Genomic DNA, 16428 nt, shown 5'->3' on the forward strand with positions numbered 1-16428 from the left:
ATAATCCTACTCAATATTTAATTAAATAGTATTCAAAGGTACTGACTGCTTCTTAAGATGGTTTGGACAGTAAAGCTGGGTGTTATATACATACCTTATTTCAAAGTTCTGAATAATGTCTTCCATTCATTTTATATAGATGCTAAACAGCATAGGGTATAATGTAGGACTCTGTAATTGTCCTTAGGAATAATAGGGCCCGTTCCATATTCACACAATCCATTCTGAATGTTCCAGTTTTGCCAGTATTTTTACAATACAGATAGTCCTTGATTTATGACCACAATTGAGCCCAAGATTTCTGTTGCTACGTGAGACATATGTTAAGTGAGTTTTGCCCTGTTTTATGGCCTTTCTTGCCTCAGTTGTTAAGTGAATCATTGCAGTTGATAAGTTAGTAACCCGATTGTTAAATGAATCTCGTTTCCCCATTGACTTTGCTTATCAGATGATTGCAAAAGGGGATCACATGACCTTGGGGCAGTACAACCGTCATAAATAGGAACCAGTTACCAAGCATCTGAATTCTGATCACCTAATCATGGGGATGCTGCAAAGGTCGTAACTGAAAAATGGTCATAATTTTCAGTGCCATTGTAACTTTGAACAGTCACTAAATGAACTGTTGTAAGTCAAGGACTACCTGTATGTTGCATAGACAATGTGGACATTCCTGTTATACAATCAGGAAACTGTCCAGCATTATAATGCCATGTGTCAAACCATTTTATCCATTCTTCCACCTTTTCAGAGGATTATAGCAACCTTGCATCTAAACAAACAAGAGAATGTTCTGTATGTAACAATAGAGTCCCAGAGTATTCCTCTAACTCTAACCAAACAAAATACCAACTCTAGTGTGTGTCTTGCTACATTTATTGGTTGAGATTCCAACAGTAAAGATGCATGGTTGATTTGATGGACATGAGATTCTGAGCCACTTCTGGTCAGGACAAGAAATCTATAGTAGACTGCTGCTATACCAGACATCACCTTGACTAGCTCAGGAACAGAGATGTTTTGGGCAATATCCCTATATTACACAATACCATCCAACATATAAACTTACCAAAGTGTAATAATATAAAAAATATAAAATACAATTTAAACAACCTCATGGATTCATTCATTCATTTGTTCGTTCATTCGTTCATTCAATTTGTATAGATCTTGTCTGAAAGGGTCAGGTTGAAATACACAAGTGGTATTTCTAGAAGTTTCATTGCCATTGTTTTTTTAAAAAAACTTGTATAATTTATGTCAACTCTGCTGGAACATTTATGAAAAAAAAATGTATTCAATGCTAATTGTTGATTATAACTATACTTCAGAAAATGTTAATCATTATCTGCAACACATGTGTAACTTCACTGTTTAAATCAGTGAGATACATAGTTTTGTTTTATGTATTTATTTCTAGCCTTTGTCAATATTCAGTGGATTTTTATGCGAAATTAAGTTATTAAAACAAAATGTTCTTTTTGCTAATAACACTGTAGAGACAAAAGAACAGATACAGAAGAGAGATGAAAAGTGTCTGGCAACTCTGTGTGGGAGGAATAGGAAGCAGTAAAAACCTTTGTCCTAAAGTTGATTTCAATGGGTTTAAGAGCACTTTTGTAGGAAAATAGTTTTGTCCATATAATAATAGTGATTTAATTTCAAGATTCATGATGCATTTTTTACTGCAAAAAAACCTCAGGTTTAGGTAGAAGTTTTTTGGTGCCTTGAACATTTTGTTAAACTGTTTCAATATTGACAGACATGTTCACAAACACCATATGAGCTGAAAAATATAAGAACAAGCCAGAGGTAGTATTCAGCAGGTTCTGACCAGTTTTGGAGAACCGGTAGCAGAAATTTTGAGTAGTTCGGAGAATTGGTAAATATCACCTCTGACTGGCGCCACCCCCATCTATTCTCTGCCTCCTGAGTCCCAGCTGATTGGGAGGAAATGGGGATTTTGCAGTAATCTTCCCCTGGAGTGGGATGGGAATGGAGATTTTACAGTATCCTTCCCCTGGCACACCCACCAAGCCACGCCCACCACTGGAACAAACATCTTTTGTATATTTGATTTTTTTTCTCAAATCAAAACTAAAAGATTTATGACAGAACACAGAACACATTAACAATTTTAAAAATATAATTCTCTTTACCTTGCTCTTTGCCACTGAAATCTTACCTTGCTCCTATTATCTGGGGGCATCCTAAGGAACTTTTATGGATTAATCTATGTTGGTGAAACGCTACAATTCACTGATTCTGACATTTTACATTTTGTCAGAAATGTAACATTTGCTTCATTTTAGTCATTCACTTTTTGTCATTCACTTTGAAAGAAGATTGTATCATCAGGAAGTCATGTGCATTAAGACATGTGCGTTCAGAGGGATCTTTCCCTCTTATTCTAAATTAATAATCTACTTTCCTCTCATCAACAGATTAAATTGTTCTGTTTAAATAACAGTAACACTACATATTTAAAATACTACATATTTAAAATACCTTTTAAATATGGAATGTACTTTCATATGTATTTATGTATGCAGTACCATATGTACATATGAAGTATGTAATGCATGTCTACAGTACTGAATGAGTTTTGTATGATTATATGGAATGGGTGGGTTCTACTTATATTTACTACCAGTTCGCAACGGGAGCATGCATGCATGCACAGAAGCTTCTGCGCATGCGCAGATCATCAATTATGACATCCAGGTGGATGGGCGGAGCCTCCCGCCACTTTTACTACCGGTTCGCAAGAACCGGACAGAACCGGGAGCAACCCACCACTGATATGGAAGCAAAGGATCATAGACTTGAATTGACTTTTTAAGCCATTAAGTCAGCTATCTTTTTTCAGTGCAAGATTAAAACTACTGTATTAATGACAACAGAGTAGTTTAGGCCATGCTAGGAAGTTAAATGATAGATAAATCAATCCATTGGTAGACATGCTGTTCCAGAAAAATGGTATTAACTGTTGTACAGGTACTCCTTGACTTATGACCAAAACTGAGCCCAAAATTTCTGATGCTAAGCAAGACAGTTCAATGAATTTTGCCCCATTTTATGATCTTTCTTGCCACAGTGGTTAAATAAATCATTGCAGTGTTAATTTAATAACATGGTTTTTAAGTGACACTGTCTTCTAGTCCAGTTTGCTTGTCAAAAGGTCTCAAAAGGTGATCACATGACCCTGGGACACTGCAGTTGTCATAAATATGAGTCAATTGCCAAGCATCTGAATGCTGCAATGGTTGGAAGTTTTAAAAACTGTCATAAGCCACTTTTTAAAGTTCCATTGTGACTTTGGTCGTTAAATAAACTGTTATAAGTCGAGGACTACCTGTATATACTTTGGTATTTATCATACAATTAACAAAAAGCTATAGTTTGGAAATAATGGGCTGATATAGAAGTGATAAAGAGTATCTAGAGTAACTAGTTATGATAAGTAGTTACTCTAGAGCAGTGCTGTCAAATTCCCGGCCCATGGGCTGGATGTATCACGCATTGACCACACCCATGCCCATGCAGTTTAGCAAAGGGGGCAAAAGTCCCAATACGTCATGTGACACCGCCGTGACAACGTGAGTTTGACGCCCTATTCTAGAGACATGCCATTTTTTTCTATTGTATCCAATTTAACCTGTGAGATTCCAAAATTTGATTCTAGAATTTACTACAGTCATAACTACTTATATTCCTATAATCTTTTTTCTCCTATTTTGATTTGCAGAGATTCCAACTTATTCTATATGAATACCCTCTTGGTATAGTGTGCCACTTTGGCTCTGATTACTCTGCCTCTCAATTTCCTCAGTACTCTGTTCTTTTCTTTCTCATCCTTTTTGAGACATTGAAGGAGGCAGCCTCAGACATGATAGGATCTTCAACTGCTGAATCCCAAAGAAAAGGGATAGGATAGTCTCCCCAGTCAAAGCAATGTATATTACAGTTTTAATATATTTCATGTAACAATTTTGTCTTACTCATACAATTATAGAATGTGATATTTGTGCATAGGCTGCTCAGATGGCAGCTGCTATATTTGTAAAGTCTAGCTTTTTTATTGTCTCTTGAATGGGGTACAAATGTGATTTATCTCTATGCATCCATGATGACTGATTGCCTGGTTTCCAGACATTCCCTAGCATTTTTGCCTTTCCCCAGCTTGGTCTAGGATGCTTATACTTTTCCCAGTTGAGATTGTGGGTTGAGTCTGTCTATATGTTGCAAGATTAAGAAATTTTCATTGTGCCTTCTGACTGCTAGTTGGCATTCATGAATGCTCTCCGCTGATCTTCTACCCGTCTGTCTTACATACTGGCTTTATAGTCCTTACATATATTCTGGATATTTTTTTCTTGTTCGGCTATTGGGGTTTTGTTCTTGTTGTTTACTTAAGATGTTTTTCAGGGTGTTACTTGGTTCATGTACTATGGTGATGCTATGTAATTTTTTTCTGAGATGGTTTTATATATATGGGAATATTATCCTTTTCATAGCTTGCATTGGTTGTGTTGTAGTGAGTTCAATGTGTTATCTAGGTTGACTGCATTAATGATGATGTCACCTAGCCTGGTAATGAAATGTTTGCAAGCAAACAGCCAAGCACAAACAGCACCAAAGCCTCCCTACTAATGATTATATAATATTTCCTTTGATTTTTCAGCAAGAATGTTGAGAGATGAAAAAGATAATTACTGTAAGTCGCTGAAGAACGGAAGACATTAAACCTGAAACAATATAGCCTTTTTTGTATATATTTATTCCATTCTTGTATTGATAACTTATTATAAGTTATATAACTTATAATAAGTTATAAGTTTTGTTAAAATTGTAGGATCAATAACTGAATATATATAATATCCATGTTTATTTATGCTAAGGAAAATCAACTAGCAGCCCATATGTTTTCTGGGTTTATTTTGAACAATCATTGTCCATTTTAGAGATAGGAACAAGTAGTGCAAAAAAATTCAGAGGCTTTAAGTTTATATAGGACTACATGTAATCATCTGAAGTAAAGAAAATGGTGGAGAAATGATGCTATCATAAAGGATTTTGGAATATGCTTGTTATCACAATTGGCAGATAATGACTTCATAACCATGGTAGCATTCATTTGCAATTCTCCTCTCAGAATACCCTGTCTCGGCTGCAGATTGTGATCATGCAAATAGTCTAGCACTTGAAAACAATGTCCCAGTTACATCAACTGACTCAATTACAGCCACCTCATAAAACTGCAGCAGTTCAAACTACATTAGCAAAATGTTTTCTGTATTCTGAGGTAACCAGTTGTGTAGTGGATAGTGTCAAGTAATCCTCTGGATACTAGAATAAGATGTACAGTGACAGCATGAAGGAGCTTGTACTAAATTTTATTTTATTTATTAATCAATTTTCTAAAGCTGCCTTCTAACAAAAAGTGGTTCTGAGCAACTCTAGAATGTACAGCATTCTAGAGAAAATCTAAATCAATCTGTTAATTTTATGTAATTATGTAGATGGCAATCGAAAACAAAATAGCAACCATCATAAATTGAGTTAGGTCATCCAGCAATTTGGCTTTCTATTGATTACTGATAGACAAATCTGGCCCTAGGTTCTGCCTCGATTTACCTCCCAAATAAGCAACGTAGTCGGAAGATAATTTAAAAACAGTGAAAAAGTGGGATCTCCCTATGAAAAGGAGACACCTGAGATCCATCTTACATTCCTTTTTATAGTTAACACAACAAAGAAAAATGAAAGAGGAAAGTTGGTTGATCAAGATAAGAGTAAACCCTTCTTGCACAGTAAATCAACTACAAAGCTTGTTTGAAATTAGATAACCAGATGCCTGTTGACACTAAGAAACTTTTCTTTATCAGCAGATAATCTCCAGACATCCTTCCGCAAATTATCTTTTCAGTTTAGGAATGTTAAAAGCTATCTAATCAATCCATACAATCATAGGATAAAAGTTTTCCTACATTCTGTAATGAGCCTGAATATCATTTTTATCATAGCCGCCCTGAGTCTTCGGAGAGGGGCGCCATATAAATTTAATTAATTAAATTAAATTAAATTAAATTTTAAAAGACAAAAATAAGTCAAATTAAAATACAAAGTAACTATGTTAAGTTAACAAGTTACAAAATCCATATTCTGCCCTCGCTATACTGTCAGTGGCTTTCCAATGCTTCAGTTTCTGAAACTGGATTTTCATTAGCCTTCTTTTAAAATGTTAGATATTTTGTCTTTATAGGAATAGTATGATTAGAGTGCTTTCAAGTATTATTTCTGCTATATGTTCTCTGGTGAGATACAAGTGGAAAAAGCATAACTAGCTGGATATGGAAGGTGATCAATGCCTCTTTGAAGGAGAGGGTGTTGCCTGTGGTCTTGGAAGAGACTTGACGTGCTCCCTTCAAAAGAGGCTGTTTTGAACCTTGCAGTTCTTGACAACTATTGTTTGATCTCAAACCTTTCCTTTTGGGGAAAGTTGTTGAGAAGTTGGTGGGGAGTTAGCAACCTAGAGGAATTGAATTATCTGGACCTTTTATGGTCAGTATTTAATCCTGAGCATTATAATAATACAAACTACTCTGTCTGATAACTAGTGACCATTTTTGTAGGGGCCTGCATTGGAGTAGCGTACCCCTATAAGATTTCTTGGTGACTTTTGAGAGTATCAGCCATGATATCCTTTTGGATTTGAGAGTTGGAAATTGGAGGCATTGTTCTTTAGTGGTTCTGTTCTTGTCTCAGTATCCATTGCAGTCAGTAGAAATGAGGGAGAAAAAGTCTGCTTAGTGGTCGTGTGTCCTCTCCACCCTGCTTGTTAACATTTACATGAAGCTTCCAGGTCATGAATGCAACTATTCATTTAATGATTTAATGACCATTTAATGACCAGTCAAAGTTACAAAGACATTGGAGAAAAAAAAGACTTTTTCATACTTACAACCATTCCAGCATCCCCATGGTCACATGATTAAAATTCAGCCACTTGGCAGCTGGCTCATATTTTTGACGGTTGCAGTGCCCTGTGGTCATATGATCCCTTTTTGCAACCTTCTGACAAAGTCAACAGGGGAGCCATATTCACTTAACATGTTACTGAATTAACAAGTGTTAGTAGTAGTAGTAAGCTTTATTGCGGTCAGAGACCAAATTAAAATAGACAAAGAAAGGGAGCATATTTTACAAATATGGATAGATCATGGGACAGTACACCATCTACTGCCTCAAATACAATCTGTACTGTCAGTGCTGGTGATCCTCTGCCGTCGGGCTTACCCGTCTCTTTTCCTGTTTTTTTCCAGCCACGACTGTAGCAAAATTTTTTGCCACCTTTAGAGTTATATTGGGGTCTGCGTCCTGGAGTAGGAAATAAAGGCTGAACATATCAGGTGAACCAGGGCATCTCTGGGAAATAGGACAAATGAGTCTTGATCTTATAGCCCGAATTAACAAGTGTTAACAGCACTTAACAACTGTGGCAAGAAAAGTCGTAAAATGGGGCAAAACTCACTTAACAAATATTTCACTTAGCAAGAGAAAGGTTGGGCTCAATTGTGGTCATAAGCTGAGGACTAGTTGTAATGCCATTCCAGCCCATCTAGGAATGTTGAAGTCACATTCGATTCTCTGAATATGTTGGGATCTACATGGGATGAAAGAAACTGAAGTTGAAGTTGGACTTTCTGTTTGTTTCTAGAATTTCTCTATCAGAACCAAATAAATCTCTCAAAAGGAAGGCACTACCTTTAAGGGTCCAGATCCATGATTTGGGAGTTTTCTTGAACTCATGGCTACTGCTGAATGGGCAGATGGAAACTGTGGCCAGAAGGGATTTCAGTTGTGCATTTGTTGCATGGAATGCTAGTGCCACATCTTATGAGCTATTGCTCATTTGTATAAGACAAGGGATTGCCCTTGAAAACTGCCTAGAAGCAGAATGCAACATATATTTGGGGGGGGGAGGGCTTTCGTCACTAAGAGCACATTAAACCTGTGTTCTAAGCCCTGGACTGGTTACCAAAATCCTTTTAGGGCTTGATGCTTAGATGGCCACCTTCTCCAATAGGAATCTCAACTCTCCAATAAGAGAATCCTAGGTGGGTCTCTTTTTGGATCCCCACTTTTGTGAGATGAAGGGAGCAGAAGACACATAGGTGCTGCTTCTTAGTTTTGTTGTCTATTTTGTGGAACAACCTTCCACTCAAAGATTGGTTAGATCCACACATTTGCTACCTTCCAGAAACAGGCTAAGACAACATTTTTCCAGAAGATATTTGGGATCAGAATAACAGAGTTGCAAGGGACCTTGTCGGTCATCTAGTCCACCCCCTTGCCCAAGCAGGAGACCCTACACCATTTCTGATAGATGGCAGTCCAGCCTCTTCTTGAAAGCCTTCAGTGGTGAAGCTCCCACAACTTCTGAAGGCAAGCTGTTCCACTGATTGATTGTTTTCACTGTCAGAAAACTTCTCCTTATTTCTAGGTTGAACCTCTCCTGATTCTGTCAATTATTGTTTTGTTTTTTTGCTGGTATTATTTTATTCTATTTTATTTATATATTGATAATAAAGACTATCAGCATTTTAATTTGTATTGTTTTTCTGGTATTTTTTAAGTGTCCTGTGTGAATCTATTCTGAATATTGCTATATACAAATCTGATAAATAACAGTGTACATGCAGCATTGGCCTCCATTAGAGAAGCAGCTTTATTTCTTGCATCCCCGACACACAGGAAAAACAAACAATTCAAAAGCATTTAATTATTGATTTATCATATTATTTCCTCTTTCCAATAGCACAGAAATATTTTCCCGCAAAATAACATCTATTCCAAAAAGAACCACTAATGAAAACAAATGGATGTTGTTAAGGGATTGTTACATCCTTGCACAGAAATCATTAGAGTTCCAAATAATGGCCATAACTTCATTTTTTAAAAAATAATAATGCTAATTTGCATAGGTTGAAGAGTTATTCCAATATATTTACAAACTTCAGATTATGTAAGTTTAAATCAATACTGACTTTTTTTCTGTATTACTAGGACTATCAACATTACAAGCTGTACTAGACACTGCAGCTGAAAAGAAATGGCAAGTGACTGCTATAAATGTGGGGAATATTAACAATGATAGAAAAGATGAAACGTATCGCTCATTATTTCAAGATTTGGAGATAAAAAAGGAAAGACGAGTAATTCTTGACTGTGAACGGGATAAAGTCAATGACATTGTAGATCAGGTTTGCTACTATTTCTTTTTCAATATCTATGTAAGTAACTGTGAAATTATTGCCAGTAATCACCATTATGTGCTTATTTAGTAGCATTGGCAAACAAATTATGATTATGATATAATTTCTCTATTTATGTGGGAACCAGTATATATTAACTGTGCTGTTGCATTGCAAGACCAGTCCTACTATTAGAGTGATGATATAATATTAAATAAAGTAAATGGCAGCAAACTGTTATATAATTTATTACATTTTAATTAATACCTTGGAGAGAGAAAACACTTCTAGGATTTTCTCTCTAGAGATCAGATTAATTCGTCTGGCTTTGGACATATGCCTTGATTAGTAAACTATTATTTGGAATGTCAATGTTACAGGTAATCCTTGTTTAGCAACTATCTTAGATAGTTGCTAAACTATCTGCAAATACTATAGTAATAAACTGTAGTCCATGGTAGTAAACAAATCATTTTCTAATCAGTGAGCACTCTTACATCCATATTTCTGCACCTGAGAACAACGCATGCTGGAGTGAGCATAATAATGGTGTTGCTGCATGAGAGAATTTTATCTGAATGAGGGAGCAGTAACCAGTGGTCCTTACAGCATATATCTCTCCGTCCTTCCCTCCCTCCCTCCCTCCCTCTTTCTCTCAGTTTACTTAGTGATTTGGACATTTAGCAATAATTTCACTGGAACTAATTGCGGTTGCTAAACAAGAACTATTTGTATTTGCTATGAGACAATAGGTTATTTCTGTTGCATGAAATAGAAATGTAACTATTAAAACAACTCCAGATACACCATATGAAAATGTTGCATTAATGAACTTGCATCTGGCATGTACCTAATACAGTAAAATGGATGGCATTTTGTTTGCACACAAAGTGCACATTTATTTATTCAAATTTATCAGCTGCCCAAGTCTAATGGACTCTGGATAGCAATAGACAATACCAAGTGAAATGCCAATGTTCTATAGATTCCTAGCTACACCTATAACTTTAGCTCCATTGTGTTTTTAGTTGCCCATTAAATAAATATGTTCAGACATATATAGAATATAGAAATGATTGTCCAATGTCTTGTATTTGAATACCATTATATATGCTAGGCCAGCAATCAGAAGTTGAAGAGTTACTTGGTCACCTAATAGACAGTTGTGCCATCCTCCATAGTTCTATGTAGTAATCTCAGCTAGTCATGGGGTTTAAAGGTTATCTCACCATTCAACACAGGGGAAGGGGCAGATTTTATTTTATTTTATTTACTCACATTTATTATAGTTGTCCAACTCTAGTGGATGGTATGCAAAAAAACCTTCTGTAAAAACAATTAAAACATTAAACCACATAATAGCATCGACTAAAACAATCTTAAAGGCATTACATACACAGGCAATTGGGTGATCCACTTGCGATCTAAAATTCTGTTGCTGGTCAAAAATATAGAATAGAATAGAATAGAATAGAATAGAATAGAATAGAATAGAATAGAATAGAATAGAATAGAATTCTTTATTGGTGAAGTGTGATTGGACGCACAAGGAATTTGTCTTGATGCATACGCTTTCGGTGTACATAAAAAGACAAGATATATTTGTCAAGAATATTGCTGTCTTCTTGCTCAGTGGGAGGAGAATGGAACATGCTAGTTTATTGTTGGCCAGCTTTGAGCGTGAAAATGAATATAAAAATGAAGTATTTTAGAGTTTCTGGACTGAAAGCCATTTTCATAACAATTAAAAATAAAATCCATATTTTAATCTACAATGAATTCATCCACATAAAGCAAGGTGTATTGTCGGTTATTTTTTTGAACATAATCATGCAGTTATTGTCATTTATGAAATATGTTTTATTGTATCTGTACCTTTTATTTGGTTCACTTCTAGGTTATTACAATTGGTAAACATGTAAAAGGATATCACTACATCATTGCAAATTTGGTAAGTTAATTTAATATTTGCTTGAACATGTAATATTTCCAACGTTAAAGTATATTTTATGCATGGTTGTGTATACAATATTTAATTAAAGGTCTGTAGTTCTCTGAAAAAACTCAGAGAATATTGGAAGTATTTATTCTTGGTTCTTGCGTTATCGTCTAAAATCATCAGCTTTTTTTGCTCTAATTACCTTTGATTATATAACTATGCTTAGCTGCCATTCTCTGTAGCCCCACATTGTTAGTAACCTCCGTATGATTACCATATATGAGAAAGCGGGAAGAAATCAATTTTTTGTTGGCCTCAAATATGACATATACACATTAAGTGTTGTCTGCAAAGTGGTGTGTGTGTGTGTGTGTATTTAGCCGTTCTATGAATTGTTGTTAATATTCCCAACTGTAGGATAAAATGTGTTGATAATATGAATACTCTGTGAATAATTGTAGAAAACATTATTTCAAATTAAATAAAATTTCTATGTAAAATTTTAAATTATGGTATACATGAAAGAAAATAGCATTGAAACAGTTTTAAGAAATTTGATCAATAGAGTCATTATTTTCCTTTTTCTGTTTTGTCTTCTGATAAAAACAATAGAGCAAAACCATTTATTTAAATAGTAAGCATGCTTTATTAACCATGATTAATTCAAATTATGGCTAATAAGCCAAGGCAACAAATGGCACCATATTTTTGATACAGATAGTTGTTGACTTATGATAAAATAAGAACTTTGTCAATTCATTATTAAGTGGTGCGATTGCTAAATGAAGCATCACATGACTGATCCTTATTTTATTACCTTTTTGCTGCAAGTGAATCATCATGGTTGTTAAGTGAGACATCAAGTGACTACAACTTGCAGCCTTCCTGCTCCCCTCCCCATTGACTTTGCTTGTTGGAAGTCAGATGGGAAGGTTATAAATGGTGGCCAGAAGACGTTGTAACTGTCATATATGTAGAGTGGTCACCAAGCATCCAAATCTCTTTTAACAGACTTTAAGAAGTCCATTCCTAACCATAGTGACTGTCAAAATTACACCATGTACATTGTAATGTCTTTTTCTCTAATTCCTTTTTTACTCCTTCAAATGTCGAGTTGCTTTTCTGGCAGCCTCAACCATTGTTAATTGATGTTGTTGTAGTATGTCTTTGATGTTGTCTCTCCATCTTCCTCTGGTTTGGATTGCGCTCTTTGACCTTCTCCTCTTTTTGTATGTGCTTGTATGGTATGAAATCCCACAAATACCTCTTCAGATAGGTAAACTACTTTATTTGCTGTTTGCATGTAATTTAATATTGGTTCTATACCAATTCTTTCTCTTATGGTCTCATTTCTGATTTTATTTCTTCTGGTCACTCCAGCTGCTTTCTTCAAACATCTCATTTCCATGGTGACTAACTTTTGTTTATGTTTTATTGTAAGTGTCCATGTTTGGCACTGGTAACATAGGGTGGAGATGAGTTTGCTTTGTATAGATGCTTCTTTGTGTTGATCAGTACTGCCTTTATGTTGTAGGAGTGGAGCAAGCTGCCCTAATACTTGGTTTGCCTTACTGCATCATATGTTAATATCTTCATCCCTTTTACCATCTTTGGTGAATGATGCTTCTAGATATTTGAACTTTGTTACTTGTTTAATGCATGTTCCTTCTATCACTCTATTTAGGGTATGCTTTTTTTCTTCCAATTGCCATTACTTTTTTTTTTTCTGATTTTCATATTATTTGTCGGGCATTCTTGGTTCATGACTATAAGATGTTATTGCGGTTTCTTAGCTGTACTTACCTGATCATCTGCAAATATTGTGGATATTATTTCCATTCTTGCATTTGGCTTCTTCGCTTATGCTGTCAATGTAGGTGATAAATAATAGTGATGATAGTACACATCCCTGTTTTACTCCAGATGTTCCGATGTTCCTTGGTTTGTTCTGACTACACTTCTGCAATCACTAATAAGCTTTTGCATACTCTAATAAGATGTTCACGTATTCTGTATGGGATTAATGTTTCTTATAACAATTTCCTATCAACTATATCAAATGATTTCTCTCAATCTACAAATATGACAAAGAGATTCTTATTGCATTCCATATTTTTTTCTAATATTTGCTTAAGCACAAAAATTGCATCTGTGCAGTTTCTATTTCTTCTAAACCCCACCTGCTCTTCTGCTAGTTGTGGTTCTATAACTGGTCTTAATCTCATTTCTATTATTTTGGCATACATTTTCTCTACATGACTCAAGAGTAAGATGCCTCGATACTGTGTGCATTCTCATTTCCTTCCTTTGTTTGCTTGTTGACAATTGATAGGTGCAATTAGTTGTGTCCATGCTGTGTTAAAGCTTCTATGTAGCATCATGATGTGACAATGCAAATTCCTTTCATGCCTGCATTGTGACATCACATTTAAGTGACCTGACCATCGGACCAACCGCCGTGAGAGGGAGGTTTTTGGACCTGAGCCCCGGATGCTGTGCTGTCTGCATTGGTTCATCGCTGCCATCTCACCACAAGAGGGGGTCGACTGGTTGATCGGACCACCGTGAGAGGGTGGTTGGGTCTATCCCCCCCCTTGGACTGTGGTCGACTTGGAACCTGACTTCGTCCTCTGTTGTGAGGGGACAGTGGACCTGGTCTTGTTGAAAATGCTCTTGAGACTCCCACTCCATGTCTCTCCCCTGGACCTTCTATATGGACCCCTAGGATATGGTTGCTCCCATCCTCTGTGGTCAAGATGTATTCCGCAGCGGAGCTTCTTGGTCTGCGAGACTCCCCCCTCTCGCAGGCTTGACCCTCCACTCTATCGAGGGCCTACCTCGATGACGGGCTTTGGAACCCCGAGAGGTGGCATGCCGCAAAGAGGGGGTTGTGGGGTTTTTTAAAATTGTCTTTTTGTAATCTTTTAAGGGGCTTAGGGCAGGGGGTGGGGAGGGAGGGGCATAGGTCAGGCTTGTTACAGGGGCATGGAACGGAAGGCGGGGAGCGGGGTGTGGAGGAGCTCAGTGTGGATAGGGTGGAGGGCAATTCTATCAGTACCGTGGTTGGGAGGGGCAGATATGGCGGGAGTAGGGGGCCACATCAGGTGGTGGGGGCATGCACCCGCTATCTCCAAGCGGTGGCATGCCTCGGCCCCCATGACTCTTCTCGTCTCCCCGGCTGTCCAGAGTCTCAGAGCCCAGGCCTTAGACTGATGCTGTGCAACGCCAGGTCCGTGGTTAATAAGGCCCCCCTCATTTGTGAGCTAATACAGGAGGGGGGTGCGGACCTGGCAGGTATTACAGAGACCTGGCTGGGCCAAGAGGGGGGGTCCCCCTCGTAGAGATGTGCCCACCAGGTTTCCGCGCATTCCATCAGCCAAGGGCCCAGGGCAGGGGTGGGGGAGTGGCAGTCGTTATAAAGGAAGGTCTTGATCCGAGGGAGGCCACTGTACTTCAGATAGCCGGATGTGAGTCTCTCCTGGTGAAGTGGGGCCATGGGATGCAGGTGGGCCTGCTGATCGCATACCTGGCTCCCTGCCACGTGACAGCGGCCCTGCCCGAGCTTCTCAACGTTATTGCCGGGGTGGCGGTTGACACCCCCAGACTTTTGATCATGGGGGATTTCAACCTGCCGTCTACCAGTGAGGCGTCTGGGATGGCTCAGGAGTTTATGGCTTCCATGACAGCCATGGACCTGACACAATTAATTCATGGCCCCACTCACATGGGAGGACACACTCTGGACTTGGTTTTTATCTCTGGTCAGTGGCTGAGTGGTCTGGATATAGGGGATATAGTTACTGAACCCCTGTCATGGTCGGACCATTCTCTCCTGAGACTGGACCTTTTGACCGCTGCACCCCACTGCAGGGAGGCGGAACTGACCAGGTGGTTCCGCCCCAGGCGCCTGATGGATCCTGATAGGTTCCAGAGGGAGCTTGGGCCAGTTCCTGAAACTCTGGCTCATGACTAGGCTGAAGATCTGGTGGCTGCCTGGGATAGGACGGCCGCCGGTGCTCTGGACCGAGTCGTGCCTTTGCGGCCTCTGACCCGACGCCGAACCTGCCCGGCCCCTTGGTTTTCCGAGGAGCTGAGGGAGATGAAGCGCCGGAAAAGACGCCTAGAGAGTGGTTGGAGGGCTAGTCGCTCCGAATCCGACCGAACACTAGTTAGGTCTCATATTAAGACCTATCTAGTGACGATAAAAGCGGCAAAGCGTAACCACTTTTCCGCTCTTATTGCATCGGCAGATAACCGCCCAGCCGCCTTGTTTAGGGTGACTCGCTCCCTCCTACATCAGGGAGCGCAGAAAGACCCCTTGCAAGGGCAGGCTGAGGATTTTGCACAGTATCTGCACGATAAAATCGCTCAGATTCAGGAAGGCTTGGACTCTGACTGGGTAGATCCTGGCGGGGTGACTGAGGCTGGTCTTGAGAATGTTACCTGGGATGAGTTCGACCCTGTGACTCCTGAGGACGTGGACAGGATCCTGGGGAGGTTAAACGCAACCACATGTTTATTGGACCCGTGCCCCTCCTGGCTGGTACTGGCCACCCGGGAGGTAACACGAGGCTGGCTCCAGAGGATTATAAATGCTTCTCTGAGAGAGGGTTTCTTGCCTCCCGCCTTGAAAGAGGCGGTGGTGAGGCCCCTCCTCAAGAAGCCTTCTCTGGACCCGGCCTTTTGGCAAACTACTATCCGGTCTCCAACCTTCGCTTTGTTGCGAAGGTTGTGGAGAGTGTGGTTGCGCGACAGCTCCCACAGTTCCTGGATGAAACCGTCTATCTAGATCCGTGCCAGTCCAGCTTCAGGCCTGGGTACAGCACGGAGACGGCATTGGTCGCATTGGTGGATGATCTCTGGAGGGCCCGGGACAGGGGTTGTTTCTCTGTTCTGGTCCTATTAGACCTCTCAGCGGCTTTTGATACCATCGACCATGGTATCATGCTGCGCCGGCTGGAGGGATAGGGGGTGGGAGGCACCGTGCTGCGGTGGTTCTCCTCCTATCTCTCTGACCGGTCGCAGTCTGTGTTGGCAGGGGGGCAGAGGTCGACCTCGAGGTACCTTGCTTGCGGGGTGCCGCAAGGGTCGGTCCTCTCGCCGCTCCTGTTCAACATTTATGTGAAGCCGCTGGGTGAGATCATCCGTGGTTTTGGGGTGCAATGCCATCTGTATGCTGATGACACTCAGCTGTACATTTCCACCCCAGACCACCCCAATGATGCCCTCGAA

At 39.1% G+C, this 16428-nt stretch overlaps 1 protein-coding gene across 6 annotated transcripts in view; it reads left to right on the forward strand.

The window, feature by feature from the left end:
• Nucleotides 1-16428, forward strand: part of GRIA2 (glutamate ionotropic receptor AMPA type subunit 2) — a 97518-nt gene that overhangs the window by 49788 nt on the left and 31302 nt on the right. For all 6 annotated transcript variants that reach the window (XR_004593957.3, XM_034432864.3, XM_034432863.3 and 3 more), the window contains exons 4-5: nucleotides 9070-9266; nucleotides 11155-11208. Coding sequence is in view for 5 of the 6 variants with exons in the window: in XM_034432864.3 (XP_034288755.1) it covers nucleotides 9070-9266; nucleotides 11155-11208 (251 nt within the window). In the remaining variant the exon portion in view is untranslated. The remainder of the gene's footprint in view (nucleotides 1-9069; nucleotides 9267-11154; nucleotides 11209-16428) is intronic.

The sequence above is a fragment of the Pantherophis guttatus genome, chromosome 8 (genome assembly GCF_059756535.1).
Source record: "Pantherophis guttatus breed Tessera chromosome 8, ASM5975653v1, whole genome shotgun sequence".
Lineage (NCBI taxonomy): Eukaryota > Metazoa > Chordata > Lepidosauria > Squamata > Colubridae > Pantherophis > Pantherophis guttatus.